Source organism: Penicillium manginii (assembly GCF_028828005.1).
Source record: "Penicillium manginii strain IBT 31320 chromosome Unknown utg000004l:1.0-7231830.0:1.0-7236170.0, whole genome shotgun sequence".
NCBI classification, from domain to species: domain Eukaryota; kingdom Fungi; phylum Ascomycota; class Eurotiomycetes; order Eurotiales; family Aspergillaceae; genus Penicillium; species Penicillium manginii.
In genome coordinates this window covers 4,531,014-4,553,534 of record NW_026643105.1, presented here as the reverse complement: position 1 = coordinate 4,553,534, position 22,521 = coordinate 4,531,014, and the positions used below count along the sequence as shown (strand labels likewise).

At 47.8% G+C, this 22,521-nt stretch overlaps 10 protein-coding genes across 10 annotated transcripts; 4 read left to right on the top strand and 6 right to left on the bottom strand.

Annotated features, from left to right (window-relative positions):
- Positions 1-991: 991 nt before the first annotated feature.
- N7533_005406 (Secreted thaumatin-like protein calA) lies at positions 992-1,618 on the top strand (the record flags this gene model as incomplete). The annotated part of the gene is made up of 1 exon (XM_057102056.1): positions 992-1,618. The coding sequence occupies one exon, from the start codon at positions 992-994 to the stop codon at positions 1,616-1,618; it is 627 nt and encodes a 208-aa protein (XP_056961686.1).
- Positions 1,619-1,956: 338 nt separating this feature from the next.
- N7533_005405 (putative tannase) lies at positions 1,957-3,729 on the bottom strand (the record flags this gene model as incomplete). Its single annotated transcript, XM_057102055.1, has 1 exon — positions 1,957-3,729. One exon carries the CDS (start codon positions 3,727-3,729, stop codon positions 1,957-1,959), a length of 1,773 nt encoding a protein of 590 aa, XP_056961685.1.
- Positions 3,730-5,413: 1,684 nt separating this feature from the next.
- On the bottom strand, positions 5,414-6,683 carry N7533_005404 (uncharacterized protein; the record flags this gene model as incomplete). The annotated part of the gene is made up of 2 exons (XM_057102054.1): positions 5,414-6,070; positions 6,129-6,683. The coding sequence occupies 2 exons, from the start codon at positions 6,681-6,683 to the stop codon at positions 5,414-5,416; spliced, it is 1,212 nt and encodes a 403-aa protein (XP_056961684.1).
- Positions 6,684-7,502: 819 nt separating this feature from the next.
- On the bottom strand, positions 7,503-8,402 carry N7533_005403 (uncharacterized protein; the record flags this gene model as incomplete). Its single annotated transcript, XM_057102053.1, has 1 exon — positions 7,503-8,402. The coding sequence occupies one exon, from the start codon at positions 8,400-8,402 to the stop codon at positions 7,503-7,505; it is 900 nt and encodes a 299-aa protein (XP_056961683.1).
- Positions 8,403-9,391: 989 nt separating this feature from the next.
- N7533_005402 (type III polyketide synthase) lies at positions 9,392-10,710 on the top strand (the record flags this gene model as incomplete). The annotated part of the gene is made up of 3 exons (XM_057102052.1): positions 9,392-9,591; positions 9,616-10,259; positions 10,325-10,710. The coding sequence occupies 3 exons, from the start codon at positions 9,392-9,394 to the stop codon at positions 10,708-10,710; spliced, it is 1,230 nt and encodes a 409-aa protein (XP_056961682.1).
- Positions 10,711-11,016: 306 nt separating this feature from the next.
- On the bottom strand, positions 11,017-12,103 carry N7533_005401 (uncharacterized protein; the record flags this gene model as incomplete). The annotated part of the gene is made up of 4 exons (XM_057102051.1): positions 11,017-11,215; positions 11,274-11,432; positions 11,490-11,509; positions 11,573-12,103. 4 exons carry the CDS (start codon positions 12,101-12,103, stop codon positions 11,017-11,019), a joined length of 909 nt encoding a protein of 302 aa, XP_056961681.1.
- A 487-nt stretch (positions 12,104-12,590) lies between these two features.
- Positions 12,591-14,483, top strand: N7533_005400 (uncharacterized protein; the record flags this gene model as incomplete). Its single annotated transcript, XM_057102050.1, has 9 exons — positions 12,591-12,631; positions 12,694-12,955; positions 13,010-13,127; positions 13,181-13,282; positions 13,335-13,518; positions 13,570-13,954; positions 14,019-14,134; positions 14,188-14,265; positions 14,321-14,483. 9 exons carry the CDS (start codon positions 12,591-12,593, stop codon positions 14,481-14,483), a joined length of 1,449 nt encoding a protein of 482 aa, XP_056961680.1.
- A 790-nt stretch (positions 14,484-15,273) lies between these two features.
- N7533_005399 (isopenicillin N synthase family dioxygenase) lies at positions 15,274-16,347 on the bottom strand (the record flags this gene model as incomplete). Its single annotated transcript, XM_057102049.1, has 2 exons — positions 15,274-16,107; positions 16,162-16,347. The coding sequence occupies 2 exons, from the start codon at positions 16,345-16,347 to the stop codon at positions 15,274-15,276; spliced, it is 1,020 nt and encodes a 339-aa protein (XP_056961679.1).
- A 401-nt stretch (positions 16,348-16,748) lies between these two features.
- On the top strand, positions 16,749-19,690 carry N7533_005398 (hydantoinase/oxoprolinase family protein; the record flags this gene model as incomplete). Its single annotated transcript, XM_057102048.1, has 4 exons — positions 16,749-16,797; positions 16,860-17,995; positions 18,045-19,636; positions 19,669-19,690. 4 exons carry the CDS (start codon positions 16,749-16,751, stop codon positions 19,688-19,690), a joined length of 2,799 nt encoding a protein of 932 aa, XP_056961678.1.
- A 2,197-nt stretch (positions 19,691-21,887) lies between these two features.
- On the bottom strand, positions 21,888-22,407 carry N7533_005397 (uncharacterized protein; the record flags this gene model as incomplete). Its single annotated transcript, XM_057102047.1, has 2 exons — positions 21,888-22,183; positions 22,383-22,407. The coding sequence occupies 2 exons, from the start codon at positions 22,405-22,407 to the stop codon at positions 21,888-21,890; spliced, it is 321 nt and encodes a 106-aa protein (XP_056961677.1).
- Positions 22,408-22,521: the final 114 nt, after the last annotated feature.

Below are 22,521 nucleotides of genomic sequence, written 5' to 3'. Positions count from 1 at the left end.
CGTACTGTTTTCATAAAAATTAGTGGGTCCAAGACCCTAATTTTATTAAGCAGAGAGATAAACATCCAATTTCTGGTAGAGGATTGAGCTAAAAGTACTAAAAGTCCTAAAAGTAGAAGCCTAAGCCTAAGCGTATCCGTGTCGAATAGTCAGGGCCGACCGCTAACAATCCCGATCAGCCGTGGCTGTCGCCCCAGCGGCAACCCTGCCCCTCGAGCAAAAGTATCGTGCGACTCTCGTGGAAGGTGTGCCCTAAGATAGGGTCGATACCCTCAATTACGCAAGGCCACGCGTAATGTGGCTGACCCTCAACTCCTGAGTAGTCGGGCTGTGAGTGGTCATTTCAATCGGTGCCTGTTCTCCACACGCGTCAGGGGATGATGCCGCGGTCTGGAACACCGCATGGGACCCACATGTTGAGTCGAGGCCTGGTTACTTTATTGATGATTTTCGATGCTATTCGACAAATGAACTAGCCCTGTGGATCTATGGATCCCCATCGTGAGGTGTTCCTGGAGCTAGAACTGCAAATGGACCAGACAGACTACGTTGTCTGAAAACCCTAACCTATGTAGCCAATCAGGTCGGTGTCCAGTGGACGCATTGGTTCTTGAATGCTTCTAGGCGATATATGGGTCTTATACCTATCGAATAGGCTTCCTTTTATATTCGTTTGTGTGTTTCAGAGTTGCTGGCTCGCCCCTTGAAGTGAACTCCACCGCCAGTATAAAGGCGAAGATGGTCCTCTCTGGGCCCCCCTGGGTCTTGTTAAACAATTTCGGTCTTTTGCCTCACTCACTTACTCTCTTTTCCCATACCTTCCTTTTTTTCGAGGCTGTGCCTCCTATCATTCACTCCTTCAGACATTTCCAGTCCTGCTTGTCTGTTGACCAGACACGCTATCGATCACTACAAATTTCAGTCACACACATACATACTTTAAGCACTCCTGCTTGTCCATCCTTTCAACACCAAATTAAACAAAGCAACAATGGCCTTCCTTAAGTCTCTCGGCCTTATCGCCCTCGCTGTTACAGCTTCTGCCCTTCCCCAGGGCTACTGGCCCACTGCAACTACCGCCACCGTCAGCACCACGACTGTGACCGCAACGGTCTCGGCCGTGGCCTCGTTCTCAGCCTCAGCCTCAGCCTCTGCTTCTGCCTCCGCCTCTTCCACTGCCAGTGCCAGCACCGGTGGCGGTGTCAACATCGTGAACAACCTGGACCAGACCGTCTACATCTGGTCGACCTCAAACACCGCCAGTGAAATGCAGACTGTGACCCCGGGTGGTGGCATCTACACCGAGAGCTGGCGCACCAACTCCGACGGTGGCGGCATTTCAATCAAGATGTCCACCTCCGAAAGCGAGGACAGCGTGCTGCAGTTCGAATACACCAAGGGCGACAGCACTCTCTGGTGGGATCTCTCTTCTATCAATCTTGCTTCAGACTCGTCCTTTGTTTCATCTGGTTTCGCTGTCACTACCGATGACTCTAGCTGCACTTCTGCGAAGTGCGCTGCTGGCGACACTACTTGTGCCGCCTCGTACCAGGAGCCGGATGATGTTGATACCCACAGCTGTTCGACATCTGCTGCTTTCACCCTCAATCTGGGTTAAGCTACCGATGCTTTCACGTCAGACTACTAGAGTTGTCCAAAGCTTGATAGAAACTTGCCTTTTACTTCATTCCATTTCGTTTATATCCAGATATAGAGATGGACTCTCGGAAGAGGTCAAGATCAAAAATCAATGTTTGTAGTAAACTACAAGCAAAATTCAATAGATGAATAAAAACCCAAAGTTAAAAAAGATAAAACAAACAATATCATTTCCTTTGCTTTGAGTTACAGGTAGAAGGTATATAAAACAGGAAAACCCCGTGGACTCAACCGAGACAACGGCGTGACTCTTCACATATCAGTTGGTTCGCGGGGTGAATTGTACAGTTAGTACATTTAATAGACAGGGACCTTGAAAGCAGGGAACTCGTAGGTCCAGCTCTCAATAGACTTCTTGTCGTTGACGCAGTCGAAAGTCGAGTTGCTGTGCCAAAGAGGACGGTTAGGCCACTGGCAAAGCATCTGGGTCTCACCCTCGTAGGTTCCGGAGGAGACGGTGGCATTCAGACGAGAGGGCTTGACACCGTTCTCGACCCAGTTGATCATGATATCCATGTTGTTCTCAGGGTAGGGGCCGGGTTGCAGAGTGTTGGTTCCACAGTGGGCCGCACCGGGGATCAGGTAGAACTGATACCAGTCCTGGAGTTTGGAAAGACTCTCCTGAGAGGAAACCCCGGGGTACATGATGTCACGGACAGCTTGCCAGTAATGCACGGAAGAGGCAGCGGGGACAGAAGGATCAGACTCTCCGTGGTAGTGGAGGAGCTTGCCACCAGACTTCTGGAACTTGGTAAGGTCAGGGACGGTGGTCTGCAGACTGTCGAAGTAGCGGTTCATAGCGATATCCATCCACTCAACGACGGTATCATAGGTAACGCCATCCAGGGTAGAGAGGTTGTCCAGATCCAGAAGCTGCACGAACTTGGCAATGTACTCACCACCCATTGAGGTGATGTCTAGCTCCCACTTCTGGGTGCTGTTGTTCCACTCAGTCGAGGCGTCACTCAGCTCGGAGCCAATCTGCCACGAGAGGTAGGCACGTTCACCCTTGGTGGTGTGCAGGCCGTCGTAGATAGCCTGAGCGACAGCGACACCCTCCGCGGAGACCTTACCACTCTGCGTCGGTTCGTAGCTAGTTGTGCTACCGGCAGCTTGGCGCTTGGTCTTGCTGAAGCCAAAGCCCAGGGAGGTAGCGGTTTCGGCGGCGCAGTAGTACTCCTCGCCAATGATAGAAGATAGGTTGAAGTTGATTTTGCAAAGGTCGGTACGGGAGATGACACCGTCGGTACGGCCGTCAAGGGGATCGCAAGCGGCGATGGTGGCATTGACGATCTTAGCCAGCTCGCAGGGCGGGGGGTAGTATTCAAGGGTCTTCTCGACGACATCAGGAACGATGTGGTTAATCTGCTGCTGAGCGTAGCGGAAGGCAGGGGCACCGGTGATAACACCGTCATATTCGTCGCCCCAGCGCTGAACCTGGCTCATACCCTCACGACCACCGTCGGAGCATCCTTCGTAGTAGGTATAGAGCTTGGACTTGGATTTCATGCCGTAGAAACCCTTGGTGAAGTATTTTCCGAGTTGGGTCATTTCACCGAGAGCCTGATACCCGAACATGTAGGTCGCATCCCAGTTGATAGAGCCGTTTCCGAGAAGAACAACATCGTCATAGGAAACGCCATCCAGGGCGTCATAACCGGCAGAGGTAGCACCTCCCGCAGCACCATACTCGAGACCGCCAGTGGCATCGGAAGACAGCGAGTAGCCTCCACCTCCGGCAACGTAGAAGCGCTTGTTGAAGTCGGAAGGCTCGGGGAGAGCATACCTGACGACAACAGTGTCCCCCTTCCCAGGGTGAGTGTAGGTCAGGGTGACATTGCAGTAGTTGTAAGTCTCACTGTCACTGGAAGAAGTGGACATACCACCACCAACTGTAGCATTGTAGACTATACTAGCAACAGAAGCTGAAGAATCAAGGTTGATTCCTAGGAGGGTGCCGTTCGCGGGTAGAGCGGACTTGACATTGGACAAAGTACAGACATCTGAAAGAGATCGAGCACTGGCGGCAGCCGCGAAAGCCGCAGCTGAAACACCTGATTGAAGGCGCATGGTGAACCGGATGAAACGAGTGTATTGAATCGAAGAAAACGAGGGACTCGCAAAGGCTTGGACGATAGCGAAGGCAGAACCTGGATTAGCGGACTATCTAGTATATTTATAACGTCAGGGTATTGAGGGAAATTGAAATGAAATGGCGGTGATTCTTCCGGTTTGGGGTGGACGAATTCTCGAACGTATGCTGATCTTCTCCCGAGTGGACTGAGGTGTATCCATTGAAACTAGTTAGTAGTACCGGTCATGGGGTTCTGAGCACTGTGAGGCTTTCCTAAACCTCCACGGCGTCGTAATCGTGTTGCGAGACATGGATAAGGCTACGGACCAAATGTTTGGAATAAAGAAACCGGCTGGAATTGCAAAGGGGCAAAATAAATCGAATGACGCCTCTGCCGGTAGTGTCCCGCCAGTTTTACTCATGAAAATAAGGTGCTTCATGGTTAAACAAGTCGATTTGGGGGTCCACCATTGGAATTATCCAATTGTCGTCTCGTACGAGACTGTGGTGGATCCCCGAGCTGCCCTGATCAAATTGGAATTTATGTCCGATTTGGCCGAAAAGGAGTTGCGCATGGACAGGACGGTTAAAGTTAACTCCGGTTGAACTGAAGATCTGCAGAGGCTAAAGATCCAAGACTGTCAAAACTGGGGTGACCGCGTCAGTCTTTCAAAGCTTTAATGTTCAAGGCGCACAAAGTAGAGCGATAATCCCCTGGCATTTCCCACCTTCTTATGCTATTTAACCCACGTTTCTGGATCTTGTTGAGAACTGGACGACCGGATGATCACCGAGTCAATCGTAGCTCCGAGCTAATGAAACATAAAACCGAGTTAGAAGGGTTTATCAATCTTGCTGGGTCTGAGGGCCCCACGGTGGAACTGACCACGCAGCTTCATACTACTAGTTCAAGCGACGTTTCTCCGATAGCTCTGTGAGAAGAATCCGGAAAAAACATAAAACCAAAGTTCCAAAGTTGGTTCCAGATTGCATCTCCAAAACATGAGCTTACGTGTTTCTATGCAAGCCATAATCGATGCTGCCTAGCGCCGTTCACTCAAGTGCCGTCTAACTAAAAGCTAATATTGCCCGTGGTGGATGCTCAGGTTGAAGTATTGGTACTCCGTACCGGATCTTTAGGTCAAGGTTTCTGCACCCCAGATTAGTGGCTGCGAGAAATGCAGACAATTGGTTATCATCAGTGCCGGTCGACCGGAGATTGAAGGGTTCGTATTCTCGTTTGCTTTCTCTCTTGAGAAAGGTTGGTGTTGGGCTATAGTGAGACGCCCAGCTTGACCTGGAATTGACATCTCCTAAATTAGTTTCGACGACAAAAGTAAATTTGGAAGAGACCTTGGGAAATACTAGTATCAGTTAACCTATTATCGATATATTGGCCGTAATGTATGCGGTATCCATGGGTGGTGAAAATATTGCTTCAGATGTGATAGCTCAAGTGTTTCAATATACCAATCGAGGTATCTTGGATTAATTCGTTCTTTTGAAGGGAGGTGTCTAATCACCAATACACAAGGGGATATCAAATTGCAAAAGGGTAACCAGAGGTCTTTTCATGTCGTGAGCGATGCAAAACAAAAGGGAAGTCGTAAGGTTTCAATGTGCCAAAATAATAAGCAAAAACAATCGGATCAAAAGAGAACAAGTCAACGGCAAGACAGGCTACTCGTCGTCGTCGAATTGGTCAGCCCAAGTGCCAGTCACGGGGGACATTGTAGCCTCCAGCGTTTCCATAGAGGGCTTCTCCAGGGGTGGAGCTGCTGGCTTGGGGTCCTCCTCGGGCTTCTTCCCTACCGGCAGAGCGGGGAAATCCTCCTTGTTGATAGCAGGAGAAGATGCTTTTTCAGATGGCTCCCTCGACGAGGCACGCTCTCCCTTTGGTCCGCGTGAAGGACCACGACCACGACCGCTACGGCCGCCCCGGCCACGCACCCGATTAGGACTCAGCAGATCGTCCGCGGCGAGCTCCTCCGAAGGCGCGGCGTCGAAGTCCCGTCGTGTGTGTCCAGACACGCCACCGTGCATGCCACGTCGGAATTGACTACCACCGCCACGAGGGTTGTAGTCTTCTTCACGTTTCTGCGAATCCCATTCACGACCGGTTTGGGCCTTGAGTTTACGTTGTCGGTTCTGCTCGCGCTCGTTATCCATGACACGGCGATTCGCAAGTTCTTCGCGGCGTTTCTTAGCGGCCACTTGCTCACGTTCCATGAAGGAGGCCTGATCAGCCTGTGCTCGAGCATGGGCAGCTGCTTTCTTGACGGCGTTCTCTTTGGCTGCAGCGATACGCTTTGATAGCTCCTCCTCGGTGAGTTTCGGCTAGAAAAGCAACCGTCAGTAAATTTGTTTGTTGTGAGTTATCCTAAAGCATACTAACCTTCCTCACACCACCCGTGGCACTTCGATCCCCTCGGACAGCTGGCACTCGTGCCGGCTCAGTACCATCGGCACTCGCGACCTCTGTCTTGCTGTCCTCTTCTTCTGCAGGCTGGTCCTTTTCCTTTTCCTTTGTCTGTTCCTGTTCCTGTTCCTTTTCCTTCTCCTTCTCCACCTCTTGAGGTTTCTCCGATGACTCCTCTACAGTAGCCCATCGACTTCCTTCGAGCCCGCTCTTCGCCGCGCCATTCTTTCGCGGTGCGCTCTCAGGGCGCTTTTGCTCGGCCGGTTGTGACTCGCGACCACCGCGACCTCCTTTACCGCGGCCACGTCCTCGACCTCGACCTCTCTCGCCACCACGGCCTCGCTGCGGCGTTTCCCCGCGCGCGGGTGCTGTCTTTTCGACGCGCGGACTCTCCTCCTGCGCCTGCGGAGCCGGTGCCACTACCTCCGGTACAATTACTTCCGTCTGAACCTCTTGCTCCTCTGCCGAGACCGGGATGATCTCATCATCAAAGAGATCGTCGGCACCACGGGTCTGCGCAAACTCATCCATCCCTGAGTCTGCAATTGAGTTGTACTCGTCTTTGATCCGATAATAATCGTGGCTTTGAAAAATAAAGGAGATGGGATTATTTGGCAGAGAGTTTCGAGGAGAATGCGCGCTGAGGGGTACTAGTAGCTCCGATTGGGGGCGGGAAAGGGTGAACCGTGCGCAAAGTGGAAGTCCGAAGTTGAGAATCCTCTATTCCAGGTAGTGTTGGTCAAAGATGGACTCGGAGGATATCGAAATTCGAGAAGGAAATTAATCAAGGAGAATTGTAGTAGAAACGGGGTTCAAGTTGTCGCAGTCCAAGGAACCCAGCCACTCCACAACGTAAGGCGGTGAATCCCGCCAATCTGCGGAGGGCGCCATTTTGCCCCCCCACGCGTTCGCTGCATGACGTGTGAAAGGTGCATGAGGAGTATAGTATAGTATAGTACATATTATTAATTTCAAGCTACAGGATAATTGGAGGGGACTCGACTAGTCACTATAGGCATAAATCAATTTATCATTCATCATTTATACTGACCAGGTGTGAAGTGAAGTTGATGGTATTAACCTGAGGTACTAAACTGGTAGCTCATAGTTCTAGTTGATCTATACAATTGGGATTCAAGCGAAGGGAATCATCAGATAGGTACTAGTTAGTAAAGGGGCACCTACCTAGGTAGGGATATAGTACTAGCACCACACTCCAAAGTTAATTGAACTGGACCTCCCGGGGCTTGGAAATAAAGTGTCGGTGCGTGGAGTTGTAGTGTTTTTTTTTTCATAATTTCTATTCAAAGATCCACCTAGCAAACATAACTATTCCGGTCCCCCTCATACTCAGAACTTGTCTTTGTTGTTCTCCATCCACTGCTGGAATCGATGTGGGGAATTGTGTGAATACTTTTGAACATTACCGATAGCCGTAGATGCATCAGGGCTTTCCCAAAAATAGTTTGGGTGGTCAATGACATTGCGAATGAGCCAATTGGCTAGGGGTGCAGGAATGCCAGCCTTCTCCATCACCGTTGCAGCTTCGTCTTCGGGAATTTTGGTCACAGTGATTTGCTTCCCTAGAGCATGGCCAACGACGCCAATAGCATCCCTTAGCGATAATTTCTCAGGCCCAAGAAGTCCAACAGTTCTGACTCGTTGACCGGTGGTCAGAAGGGCACCGGCCACAGCGCCGATGTCATTGGGCGAGATGAAATCAAACTTGGCTTCTGGGCTTGGCAATTTCACCTCTCCTTGTTCAATGCCAAGCTTCTGCTGAAGAATGTTGCTTGCGAAATATGCGGGTCGAACAGCGACAAATGAGTCGTCACCGAAAACTTCTTCCAGAACAATTTCAACTTGGGCGTGGTGAAAAGGAATGAAATCGGTTGGAGGAACAGCACGAATATCAGTCATGATCGTGAAACTGCTCAAAAATACAACAAATTCAATGCCGGATTCCTTGAGAGCTTTAATAGCTGGCCTCATGTGTTCTGGGGCACCGAAGACCGCGTAGATAAAAGCAGCCTTTGCACCTGTCTGGCGAACCGCAGCCTGAACAGTGTCGGGCTGAGTGAGATCTGCCTGAACCCTTTCAAATGAGATCCCATCGAGACTTGGAATTGACTTGGATGGATCGCGCACTGCGAGCGAAACCTTTGACCCATTTTGATGGGCTCTCAGGGCAGCAGCAGAGCCCACCGCGCCGGTGGCACCAAACACAATCACGTTATCGTAACTGGGCATTGTATGTTGACAAAAGGAGGAGTATAAAGAGATATTCTGTTGTAATTTTGGCAAATGAAACTCGAGAGAGGGCTGGTATTTATAAAGCTGAGCAGCTTCATGCCAGGTGGACGCAAACGGAGATCGTCATCAGGACGGGGGCATCGGGTGCTGGGACTCCGATACTAAATCCGCTCCTTAAACCCGTCCCCACGCCGAACATAGCACCGAGAATAACACCGTGTTTCTGGATTTTCTCGTAATCAGCAGAAGGCTGAGACGAATGAGGAACAGGAACCGTCAAATAGCATGTCTCTATTCAAGTAAAAATCTTCGATGCTTCGAAGTATTTGCGAAAATTAGCCGTACGACACCATGGGTTTTATTAGTAGTACTTTTAAGCTTTTAACGGCACTGTGTACTATGCTATAATACCGAGTTCCCATTTATATTTTTCTTCGTACAAATACTAGCATCTATGGTACCAGTACGTCTGAAGTATTCTTATAGCAACTGGAACTTGAATATCACCTTCCAAGGTTTGAGTGTCCGGGTACTAGATTTCTCATCTGAAGCCTAACCTAGCGCAGCGGACATGAATCTACCTTTATTATGGTAGGTTTCACACTATATAGCAATTGCTCTGATGAATGATTCAACAACTATGTTTTACTCAACATGTGAGCCTTGGCATGCTTGGCAAAGTCCCTGCATTGGCCCCAGCCGCCGCAAAAATCTAGTAGAAATGTACGCCTAGGCCCTAGATATCTTTTGGCCTAGCGGGGTATTTTGCCGACCTCCTCACACTCTCTTCAGCAATTATCCAAAAAATTGGAATGTATACCTTTAGTGGGGTTTCGAGAATGATTCGGCGAGAATGATTCGGTAGTAGGGTTGAACTTCAAGTCCCAACTGAATTGAGCTCATCATTATGAACCACAAACCCGTCTTCCTTGCTCTCTTTTATGCAAAGCCTTCAAACATTTTCACTTCCTAAATTTTCCGCCACCATGACTGAGGATGATAATAGAAGTCTACTAGTCCCAACAGAAGACACAGATCGTCCCGTCCCAAATGTAGCCATTGTCGCGACAGCATCCTGTTACCCCGCGAATAGAATTGACCCAGAGGACATTTATGGGATCATTTCCACATCATATGATTCAAGCCCAGTGTATGAACTTTCCCAAGGCTATCTAGTCAGGACAATGTAATCACTGACTCTCCGATTTAGTCTTGAAAAGATTTTAGAAATAAACAAAAAATCCAAAATACAACATCGCCACTCGTCCCTACCAGATGATCATCCGTACTGGAAGGAATCAAAAATACCTACTATTTCAGAATGCGACCTTCTCTTCAAGAAATATGGTATTCCAATGGCAGAGGAAGCTGCCAACAAAGCTCTACAAGATTGGGGTGGCTCCCTCAATGACATCACCCACATGGTTGTAGTCACATGTACCAACACAGCAAATCCAGGGCTGGACTATCTACTCTCTCAAAGACTTGGTCTTCACAGAAATGTGCAGCGAAGTCTAATTCATGGCATCGGCTGCGCAGGTGGCGTGGCTGCTTTGCGAACTGCGAACGAGCTTCTTCTGGGAAGGGCTGCACTCAAGAAGCCAGGGAGAGCACTCGTGGTTGCATGTGAGATGACAACCATTTTCCTACGTACGGAGTTAGCATATATCGTGAGCGATGATGAAGTTCACATTGGACCGACGCTGTTTGGAGATGGAGCTGGTGCATTAATCTTGAGCAATGAAATCGAAATTCAACCCACCGAAAGCAGGTCTCTTTGGAAAATTCTCAATGTCCAGTCCACAACGCTAGAGGACTCGGCGGGATGCCTTGAGTTTAATGTACACGCACACGGTATGATATTTTTGCTTTCTGCGTCTCTTGTTAGTCGAAGAACATCAACACTTACAACTAAGCAGGCTATCACGCTGTAATTTCAAAGGACGTTCCTAAGCATATTTCTTCTTCGCTTTTTCCCGCTTTTCAAGATTTGATTGCTTCAACTCCGTCACTAAATCTTCTCGAAACTAATTTTGATCCGTGCAACTATGATTGGGCTTTGCATCCTGGTGGGTATGGAATTCTTCTTCTGGCGCAGGAGATCCTGGGGATATCGGAGCACCATCTGCGGAAGAGTTACAATGTTTATCGAATGCGAGGAAACACTAGCTCGGCTACTATTCTCAGTGTCATCAAAGAGCTCGCAGACGAGGAGAAGGCCACTGGGACTGGACGGGATAAAGTCGTAGTTGCAGCATTTGGTCCAGGGATCACGATAGAAATGGCTGTCATGGCCCGGGTATAATAAACCCGAGAGTGTGGACCCAGCAGCCTTTCAATAATATTATAAGTTCTGGTATCTGATTATCAGAACTAATACTCATCTCTTATCCAAAAATAATTTGGAGTCTCAAATTTGGCACCAAGTGTGATTCAAAAATTTCGTATTTTCGTCAGAAATTACACTTTTGAGATTGTAACACACACTGGCAACTCGGGTTAAGTGTTGAAAATCATAGATGACGTGCTAGTGAGAGACGACATCGAGCTATAAGATTCAATAAAATGACATCGCTTGAGACAAACTCTCGACAAACTCTCGCGAGAAGAGTTACATTCCATCACCAAAGAAGACACGGATTGGCATCCACGCATCACCAACTACCTTCGACCGAGTTTGAATTCTATCGAGCTCGGTGGTTTCCGCTTCTGATAAGCTCCAATTATCCATCTCAAAGTTGGAATCGATCCTTTCCGGGGTCACACTCTTAGGAATCATACTAGTGCCGCGTTGTAATCCCCACATGATACTGGAGATGTTAACTTTGATGCTATGATAATGAAGTGTACTCGCTGATTTATACTCACAGTATTTGTGCCGCTGTTTTCTCCATCGCGCATGATATCTTCAATACCACAGGATCGTTGATCAACTCGGTGCGAGTGTTTATAGCCGAGTTAGTATGACCACCAAGGCAGGAGTATGCCGTGCAGTGGATTCCCTTTGATCGACAATATTTCAAAATTCTAGGGCTAATTTAGTTAGCAAATTATTCGATAAAAATAGATGCTTCATGGACATACGATGGGTTGTGAGGGTGTAGCTATATGATATCATGATGTCAGAACTGCGCCAACCTGTAATAAGAAAAAATAGAGATACTAACCTCGATTTGATTGACTGCTGGAATAATTTTGCAGGACGGATCATTCAGCAGCCTCTCTAGATGAGAAACTGAGAAGTTTGAAACCCCGATAGTTTTAACCTTTCCTGTGCACAAAAGCTTCTGCATTTCTTTCCAGGTTTTGACAAAATCCCAGTTAGTCAAATGTTTTGACCTGTCTTGAGGGTCCGTAGAACACGGAAAATGTATCAGAAAAAGGTCAATGTATTCGAGGCCTAGACTTTTGAGTGACGAATCAAGCCCTTCCGGTACTCGGTGATGCCAATGGTTGTCCAACTTGGTCGTAACCCAGATGTGATCTCTTGGTACACCCGAGGCGCGAATTCCCTCCCCGACTTCCTTTTCATTCCCGTAGTTCAAAGCTGTGTCTATATGTCGGTAACCTTTCTGAAGAGCATGTTTGACGGCTTCACACGTGGCATGCTCCTCTGACTGCCAAGTCCCGAGCCCAATAGCAGGGATAGCTGCTCCATTATTCAAGTTGAATTTATGCGTAGTGAACGTGGAATTCATAATGGCATATAAAATATGTTCTAAGTTGTGGCTCAAAAGCAGAGCATTTAAATGCCGGCAATGCCATGTTTCAGTGTGCCGAAAACCGAGGGTTGACACGTCAATTGAGGTTTACCGATCTGGAAATACAGAGGGGTAAATTGGCCACAGAAATTCTCGGCAAAGACATTATTCAATTCCACATGACCCATCACCCATGTAAAACGCCAACAAGTCGATGCCGGAATTTATGGACGATCGATACGAAGATTGCGAGTCAGTGGAGCTGGGTTGGGTTGGGGAAGTGGGGGTGATCGGTCAAGTGAGATCGGCCAACTCTGAAGATCCGCGGGATGTGAGGGGGCACACACATACAGCCAATCAACTATGTTTGTGACGATAAGCAAGACATATGTAACCTCGTGAAAATGCTGCCCACGGCGAAGGTACATTTGGAGTCTCCTTTGCCCCATATTTATCTTCTTTGCCGAATCTTGAGCGACAAAAGATGGCGTGGTCGTGGCCAGAAATTAGGCAAAAGCTTCAGTGGTGAGTAATGACAGATAGCTTTTCAGATGCGATTTCCAAGTGCATATTCTGACACGCTCTAGTCCCAAGGACGAAGATGCCCAGTACGAGAACACGACTTGGTGCAATCGCGACTTGATTCCAACTCCACCCGATCGCAGGACTTATGGAGTGTGGTCATACTTTGGTGCGAATTTATGCCCATCAGCTCTTCTAAAAGACCAACTCAATGATTTGTTCTTTTTAGGATACTGGACCGTGTCGGGATCTTGCATCTCTGCATGGTCAACAGGAAGTACTCTCCTAGCCTTCGGATTGAGTCCGCAACAGGCTATCGCCGTAGTAGTAAGTGCTCTGATATCAAGTGGAAATAATTCGTCTGACTTTGTAAAATTCCAGGTCGTTGGGGGTATCTTAGCTGGCTTGCTGGCGGTCGCCTGTGGCTGGATGGGTGAAAATCATCATATCGGATTTACTGTGTCGAGTCGATTTTCATGGGGCATGAGAGGCTCATATTGTTCGTACAGGGAAGCTTAACACACCCATATTACAAGCTAATGGTAACCACAGTCCCCGTCGTTTTGCGAGTATTTGTGTCCTGCATGTGGTTTGGTATGCAGGCCTTTTGGGGAGGCCAGGCTACTCGAGTGATGATTGGAGCCATTATACCCGGTAAGATTCTAAAGTTTTCGTTGCCATACCCGTTGAATACTAACATCTCAAGGATTTGCCCATATGCCTAACTATTTTGCCCCGGGCTCCCACCTTCAAACAAAAGACTTTATCGGGCTTTTAATCTGGATGTGCGCATTCATACCTGGGCTGCTTATACGCCCGGAGAGATTGCAGGTTCCGTTTATAATTTGTTTCACCTTTTTTTGTGGATCATGTTTCGGGCTCCTCATTTGGTAAGTTGAACATCTGAAATCGTTCAATCAATATCAGGCTGACGGGAAAAGGGCCGTTTCTCAAGCGCATGGACCAGGAAGCATGTTCGAAAAGCCGGGTTCAGCGCCAAATGTTGGATGGGCATTCATGTTTGGTATCACTGCAATTCTTGGATCTTGGGGATCCGGTACTCTTGGCCAATCAGACTGGACTCGATATGCCAAACGAAGATTCGCTCCGACTTTATCACAACTCATTGCCTCGCCGTTGACTATAGCCGCAACAGCTACCATCGGAATTATTGTGACTAGTGCATCTCGTGATATCATGGGTGGAGAGATCGAATGGAATCCAATATATCTGCTTGCAGATATTCAAGACTTTTATGAATCCAGTCCTGGTGTTCGGGCGGCTGTATTCTTCGCTAGTATTGGAATGGTGTTCTCCCAATTCTCGGTATGGTATTCCATTTTTTAAGGATCTCGATTACTACTAGTATTTTTAACCGAATCGAAAATAGATTTCGGTTGTTTTAAACTCGGTATCTTGCGGCATGGATATGGCAGGTCTATGGCCCCGATACATCAACATTAGAAGGGGTGGATATATCATGGCTTGTGTTGGAATTGCAGTCCAGTATGCTTTGAGATATACCTGAATCTGAACATTGGAGCTAACCTTTGCAATAGGCCGTGGCAACTCCTCTCTACAGCCGAAAAGTTTCTCTCAGTCCTAAGTGGATTTGGTGTTTTCATGGCTCCTGCAACGTAAGTACAAAAATAAATAAAATCTGATCGCACTGACAGCTGACAACTATGGAAGAGGAATCATGCTTGCCGATTATCATATCGTGCGAAAACATAAATTGAAAATAGGCGATCTTTACTCGGGAGACAGCTCCTCCATTTATTGGTTCGACGACGGGGTTAACTGGAGAGCTTTCGTTGCCTTCTTGGCTGGCATGTGGCCTTTGATCCGTAAGTAAATTTGAATTCCGAAAAACGAAAGTTGGATCAATTAATAGTATCGTTTAGCTGGATTGGTAGCTACGGTCAATTCCTATTCGGGGAGCCAATGGACCGGCTGGATACGTTTGTACAATTTGACGTTCCTTGTCGGCCTAGCTATGAGCTTCTGTGTGTTTTGGATGCTTTCCTTTCTTTTCCCTCCTCTGGGGCTTGGCCAGGAAGCTCCCTTTTGCGGCGACGAAATATTGTATGGCGTTTCAAAGCTTGATGATACGGAGCCTACGGTCCAAGGAGCAGAAAAAGAAATGGCAGTTTCTAGTTCTGTTTGAAATTACGATATTATCTGAGCAATATCGTTGGATCAATGTTTTATTTCCTTCGAGTTTTAAATTTGGATTCTACTTTTTATAGCGCAAATCCATCAAAATTCACAAGTTTTGGTAACCCAGACAAGTCACTCACTGATGAAAATTCCAATGGACCGACTTGAATAGTCAGGTTCCAACGATTTCCGATAACTCGAGCGGCACCGGGGGTATTGCGGCTTGGTATTTCCAGTTGACCTTGAAAATTGTGAAATGTTAGTCTTGAGCACTTTTTATACGGCAATTTGATCGGATACTCTTTCAAATTTTTTGAAAGACTACAATTTAGTTGCGAAAGATATTTCATATGCTTTTCAAAATACCAAGCTGGATTACGATAAAATGTCTCCAGTTGTTCATATCATAATTAATTCTCAATAAATAGTAATCAATTTAGTTTCAAATTAAACCTGATAGATTCTAAGGTTTTTGAACATTGCTCTCAGTAAGTTGCATTCATTCGCATTGAGATATAATCCCCGCTCGTAATCGGCTCGTACTTCTTAGGTCGATCTGGTCCATAGCACCCTGGGACACAATCTATGACACGGTCTCGATCAGGACTGATGAAATAGGGAATAGAATAACGCGGACGTGTGATACGGCCTGATGATTCACCAGGCGAATCAACGAGTGGCGGAGCACGAACACGATGCAGAGTGGACTTGAGCTCGTCATTACTCCAACGCATCAGAAGATCTCCAATGTTGACGACTGCGGTTCCTGGGATGTAAGGAGCCGGATTGAACATTCCCTTTTCATGAATGTCCTCGACTTCTAAGCCGCCAACCTGGTCTTGGAATAAGATGGTCATTGTTCCAAAATCAGAATGCGCAGCAATTCTCTCAGCCTTCCCGAGACGCAGAAAATCTTCTTCCACGGCAGGATAGTGCAATAACCTGCACTGGTTGGTTTTGTTTTGGTGGTATTCCAGAAAAAAGTTTTTCTCCAGACCCATGCCGACGGCAATTGTACTTAGCATCACTTCCTCCATGCCAGAGCAGACTTCAAAAAATTTGGTGAAGAACGCACGAAAACCTGGAAGAATATCTTCGGGAATCCATATATTTGGCATACGCTCATCGGACTCGTTTCCAAGTTCGAAAGACTCTTTAACATCTGGCGTCTTTCGTTTCTCGGCAATACGTTCCTTGTCAAATTCCATTTGAACGACTTTCTCTCGACCAATTCCTGAATAACCTCGATGATACCAGCCTTGTGGTGGGTGAGGTGCTTTGTCTTTATCCGCTTGGGAGAGCGCGAAAAACTTTCGACTCTATTGAAATCCGCGTCAGAATAAGGCATTTTAAAACATTGGGAGATTTCATACCCATTCAAAGGCTTCGTCTATAAGGTCTTGCGGGACACCATGGTTCTCAATGTAAGCGAACCCAACGTTCTTAAACGCGAGGTATACTTCTTTGGCAGCTCGGCGAACCTCGTCGGGGTCTGCTGAACGGGCTCGCTCGAGATCAATAATCGGGATACTTAAGGTATCGGGGGATGATGTAGTCATTTTCGCCAAGTGGCAGGCAGCTCGAGGTTACCTTGGAGACGGGTGTTTCTGTCATCGAGGCGGCTTGAGCCGGGCGTTTTATGCCGTGTAGCCCTGGAGGCGCAAGTTGACAGGTGCGGGGCCGGGCTAATGTCCGCAGTCCTCATCGAGCTCTATCGGCGAGATATGCGTTTCATTGTGGATTGGCCGAGGCTGTCTCGCACACCTTCTTGAAATGGGTTGGCGTTATCGCGATCGGGGAACTGCGTCGCTTAACTCAAACCCCGCAATCACATAGCTCTTGAGGGGCTTTCTCTGTGATCAAAGCACGCCTCCATGACGGGTTCAAATGATATGTGATAAATTTGTCCTTTGTGCAACGATTTGCTTCTACCTTTTGCCGAGTCTTGTGAGCCCAAACCATGGCAGACTTTCATGACCGTGCATACCGCATCGGAGTTGATGTCGGAGGTGAGCCCAAGGAAACACATGACTCCGGTGAAATATAATGACACTCATCCCTTCGATCACAGGAACGAACACCGATGCGGTACTTATCTCCCTGAACCCAGTCTCTATTGTGACCTCTCATAAGGCGCCAACGACACCGGATGTCACCACAGGGATTACCAATGCAGTACAAGCAGTGATTGACGCCTCCAATGTTTCGCGCTCATCCATCGGTTGCATTATTATTGGCACAACACATTTTGTCAATGCTGTCGTTCAGCGCTCACCTTCATTGCGAAGTGTCGCGGTTATCAGACTTTGTGGAGGGCCCGAAGAAGGATTTGGGCGTGGAATTCCTCCTTTCATCGATTTCCCTGCAGATCTCCGAGCTTGTATTGAAACGCCTCAGGTCTACTTCTGCCATGGAGGATTCCAGATTTCCGGCAGTGAAATTAGCCCTCTGGATATCAAGGAGCTCGAGCGCGTGTCTGATGATTTGGTCAAGAACAACATCTCCAACATCGTCATTGCAGGCATGTATTCGCCAATAAACCATCTGCACGAGACAAAAGCCAAGGAGATTATCCTACGCTCCATGTCCGGTCACGGAAAGCCTGGCTTTAAGCCTCGCATTACATTATCTCATGAGGTGTCTGGGCTGGGATTTCTTGCCCGCGAGAATGCTGCAATTCTAAATGCCACATTGCGACCACTGGCCGAGAAAACGATAATTGGATTTCGAAAAGGGATGGAAAATATTTTCCAAGGAACTCCCTATACATTATACCTCACTCAGAATGATGGTAGTGTTCTCGGTGCTTCAGAGGCTATTGAGCTGCCCATCCGGACGTTCAATTCTGGACCAACGAATTCCATCCGTGGCGGGGAGCTGTTGTGGCGAGCCGCAGCCGAGGCAGATGGCGAAAGGTACGGTAAAAGGACCGAGCCACTGGTGGTTATCGATATTGGAGGTACGACATCCGATAGCGGGCTACTACTTCCAAATGGTTTGCCACGGATGAGCTCTATAATGAGTCTCGTCGGTGGAGTTCGTACCAATTTTGCCCTTCCCGCGGTCGAGAGCATCGGGTTAGGTGGTGGCTCTATTATTCGGACTATGGGTGACGGGCCTATCTCCGTCGGTCCGGATAGCGTTGCCCTCGAGCTTCTTGAGAAGGCCAAACTATTCGGCGGAGAATTTCTGACTGCTACTGACATTGTTGCTGCGTCAGAGCTACTTGAACCTACAGGTCACAACCCATTTTCAGGAATGGGTCTCCCCCGAGCGTCTAGGAGACGTGACCCCCGAGGTGGTAAATCAAGCTCAGATTGCGATGAGGCGAAAGATAGAGGACCTCGTGGACAGAACAAAAATCCAGAAAGGCGAGGTCGATGTTCTAATCGTTGGTGGAGGAGCTCCTATAATTCGGACCGACGAACCCCTTTCTGGCGTACGTATGCTGCGAACTGTCAAGGGTGGTGAAGTTGCCAATGCCGTTGGTGCTGCTGTGTCGCGAGTTTCCGGGGTGATCGATACTGTCATCGATATATCTAACCGAATGGTCAAGGATGCACAAGAGGAAGTCTCCGGACTGGCGACCAAAAAAGCGATCTCGAACGGCGCCAGACCTGATACTATTCAAATCGCAGAGGTAACCATCTTGCCGATCCAGTATGTAGAGGCAAAAGCACGAATCGTGGTCAGAGCGATCGGAGAGCTAGACGTGGTCTTGCAGCAGGAGTTATCTGGGAAATCTATGGGTGATTCTTCTTTCGAAGATGAATCATCAAGTCATCGAAATCACTCCGCTCAAAAGATTGCTCCGGACGAAGAGGTTGACATCAGAACATACAGACCAGAAGTAAGGGATGGACAATGGATTATCTCTCCCACCGATCTCTCATTCATAGCCCATGGCTGCAAGATTCTCGGATGCGGTGGTGGTGGAGACCCATATCAAGAGTATCTCAAAGCTAAGGCCATTGTTCGTCAATTCCCCGGGAAAATGAGAGTTGTCGCACCTGAATACCTTACAGATGAGTCTCTGGTTGGATGGACCGGCTGCATGGGCAGCCCAGAGGTCAGCATGGAACGACTTGAGAATAACGAGTGTCTTCAAGCCCACGAAGAGCTAATGCACGTCATGAAAAGCCCACCAGTTTCCGGTTTTCTGTCATTGGAAATTGGCGGTGGTAATGGCGTTGTGAATTTGAGCGTTTCTGCGCATTACGGGGTACCTTGCGTGGATGCTGATTTCATGGGGCGCGCATATCCGACTACATTCCAGATCACCCCGAATGTTTATGGGCCACCAAGTGGAGATGCTCTAGTTCCTAATACTATTGCAAGTGGCGACGGATCATTTATCACGATGACGAGGTCACGAACAGACATATTAGTCGATAAGGCTCTTCGGGCAGCTTGCGTGGAGATGGGATGCAGGGCTGGCAGTGCCGGAGCGCCAAAGACTGCCAAAGTCGTCCAGGAGCAGGCTGTAACGAATACCGTGTCGCTTGCATGGTGGATTGGAAGAGCAGTCGCTCTTGAGAAAAACATTTCAGACAAGGCCCTTCGCATCATTGATGAAGTCGGAGGCCCGGACAGCGCAGCAATTATCGCAAGAGGTAAGGTTATTAATGTTGAGCGAATTCTGAAGACTGGGCACACGTATGGTGTCCTGGAAGTCGATGGCACTACGAGTGACGGAAGCAAGGCACTTATCAAGGTTCCTTTCAAGAACGAAAATGCCTTTGTTGAAGCGATATCAGATGGGCAGTCCAAGATCCTGGCAGCTGTGCCGGATCTTATTGCCGTAATAGATGCAGAGACTGGGGCGGGTCTTGGAACACCAGAGTACAAGTATGGTCTAAAAGTGGTTATCATTGCCATAGCTGCTTCGCCGAGATGGACTGATAGTAAAAGAGGAATGGAATTGGGAGGACCGGGCTCAATGGGATTCGAAGAAGTCCAATATTCTCCAATTGGAAAATATAGCAAGCCTCGAAGTGTAATTGATGTCTACGGCGCTCCATAGCGGCAATCGACCCAGTGTTCCTGTCAGGGTCGAAGCATTTTAAAATGACTAGTATCCTATTTGGTATCTTACCCAGTTCAAGTTATACTCAGTATTCAGTACTTTGAGTAATTATTTTTTTAGCAATTTGCATACAAGGTAAAAGAATACGGGGCAGCAGAGACATCAGATTGATTGCCGCTATGGAGCGCCGTGAATTTCCTTAGTTGAGAAGATGAGTAGTTACTACCATATGCCACTGGTGCAGCGTTGTACACTTCAACAAAAAGCCTTCCAGTTATTTGCAAAGAAAAGAACAATCACCACAATTCCATGTTCAATGCGCTCCCATTTCAGTCCTCATTATTCGCGCCGCCTGAGTAAAAAAGGAGTAAATTCGCAATGCCACCGGTCGGACTAAAGCAAGGGATGCATCGTCAATTGCCCATTCTCGAAGTCTTTGAAGAGAGTCGTGAAAGCTTTCCAATAATGCAAAAGCTGAATGGACCTGAGTTGGAGTCGATGCTAGTAAAAATAGATATATCAAAAAGTTTCCGCAAAGTGTTAACTGTGAACGGGCGTCTAGCAAAACGAATAATGTCAATTTCATAGCTTGGAAGAGATTGTAGGGGTTACACACGTCCACCCCAATATGCATGCAGGCATTGTCGCGTAATTCCATTGATGAACAGGGTAAATTCTTGAAAGGAGCTGACAGCGAGCTCAAAATGGCGACACAGAGAAGAATTTGAATCTAGTTTCGCATTCATCTTTGCAGGGCTCATAATAGCCCGAAAAAGAAGGGCCTGAACTGTAAAGAAGGCGAGATTCAAAGGCGCTGCAGAATAGTCAACCACTTGTTACCAGCTGGATGAGTTATAAAGATTCTCCATGAGTACCATTATTCCTGAAATTAAGCGATTCTTGGGTGGATATCATTGTCGTGCATCTTGGCATCATTGAAATCCATTCGTCAAGATCACTTTTAATTTTCAGTAGTCCCTGCTCGCGCTGTAGAGGCTGTTGCATAGATGTTTCATGTGCAGTATCGGAGCTGCTGCCATTGTCAGTATACTGTGTATTTTGAGTATTGAGATATTGCTTGATATTCACTAATACGAGTCAATCAAATTATGCAAAATCTTGTTCAACTTAACTGATTGAATAAATCGAGCTGTAGTAGAAATTTCAATACCCTTATTGGAATTATCTACCAGATAAAATAGAGTGTCAGGAAGATCTTCATCAGATTCTAGGCATTCTCTGTCGGGGTCAGTGGTTGTGAAAGATTGCCGATAGATTAAAGGAGGGTTTCCATGACACACGGAGGACCAGATGTCAGCATTGTAGGTAAACCACCATAATTTCCTACGCAGTCTCTTTTCCCATGACGCAATCTTCCAGTTTGTTGGATCTCTGTGTAGACCAATCATCTGAGCACACGCCACGGTGTGAGCAGACTGAATCCACGTGCGTGGTGTTTCAATCGTCGCGTTGTCCGCAGGTCTCTCATAAAGAAGTAACAGACAAGCTTGAAGTTTCCAGAGATTTGGCGCATGGAACTCTCTCTGCAGGGAGGAATGAGCTTCTTCAAACAGATCATGTAGATCAAACACTAGTCTTTCTTTACCAGGCTCGTTCTGCCAGAACATTGATCCGAGTCCGTAGATGGCACCTCGTAGAGAGGCGGGGATTTTGAGCTTATCTGTGTGGTAGCAGTCGAGGAATCTGGTTTTTGAGACCACGCAGTACACAGGATGGACATGCTGAAAGAACAAGCGTATTAAAGCTGGCCCATGTAGCCCGACCATAGATTCGATTTTCTCCGACGCGCGCGCTTTAGCAATATCATCTGCAGGCTGGAACTCATCATGGAGAATATTGAAGTGGACCGGGGAATGCCCCTATGAGGATCTCCAGGGCCAATCTGCATTATATCTGCACTCACTCCATTTTGTTCATTCATTATGACCGATCGGAACGAGGCCAGGAGATCTGTATCTTGCTCGGCACAGAGACCCATATTATGAGCCGTTCGGTTCAGATTGTCTTCCAGCGTCAATATTGGAGAGCATTCGGAGGATTGAGCGAATGATTCTAGTGATCCACCTTCCTGCGGTGCCTCCTGCATCGTCCATTGAACTTCTTGGGAATTTCCATGGTCGAGGGGGGTAGCATTTCTCGGCCCATGGCTGCTTCATGAGTATGGGACGGTCCGTTTGGGAGCGATGTCGCACCTCCTGTGCCGTATGCAGCTTCAATTGTTTCCCCTGTACGGAGAGATGCCCGACTCGACATACCAACTGATCGTCCCGTCTCTTCCTCTAGCAGCTCAAGTGGGCCTTCATCTTGTGCAGATCGACAGGAGAGCCCTCTGGAGCGGCAAAACCGGCCTGCGAGTTCGTTAAAAAAGACCATGAAAGTCGCCACCATCCTGGCACATGCTTGGGAGGAAAGCGATTGGTAACATACATGGTGGCTCTGATTCAATCACGCAAGCTGTTTTCCTCCGGCGACATGTATCACATGGTCGATTCTTCCGACTCCTCCAGTTCCTTGCGCTACCAAATCTAGTTCTGATCTTGAACGTACGCTTGCGCTGCACACGACGATCCATTGAGGAGGTCAACCGAAGTTGAAGTTATCAGATGAGATGCCAGGAGATGACAAGCGCGATTCCCGAGATAAGGGGGAGGAAGGTTGAAGTGGTGGAGTTGTGGTGGAGCTCAAG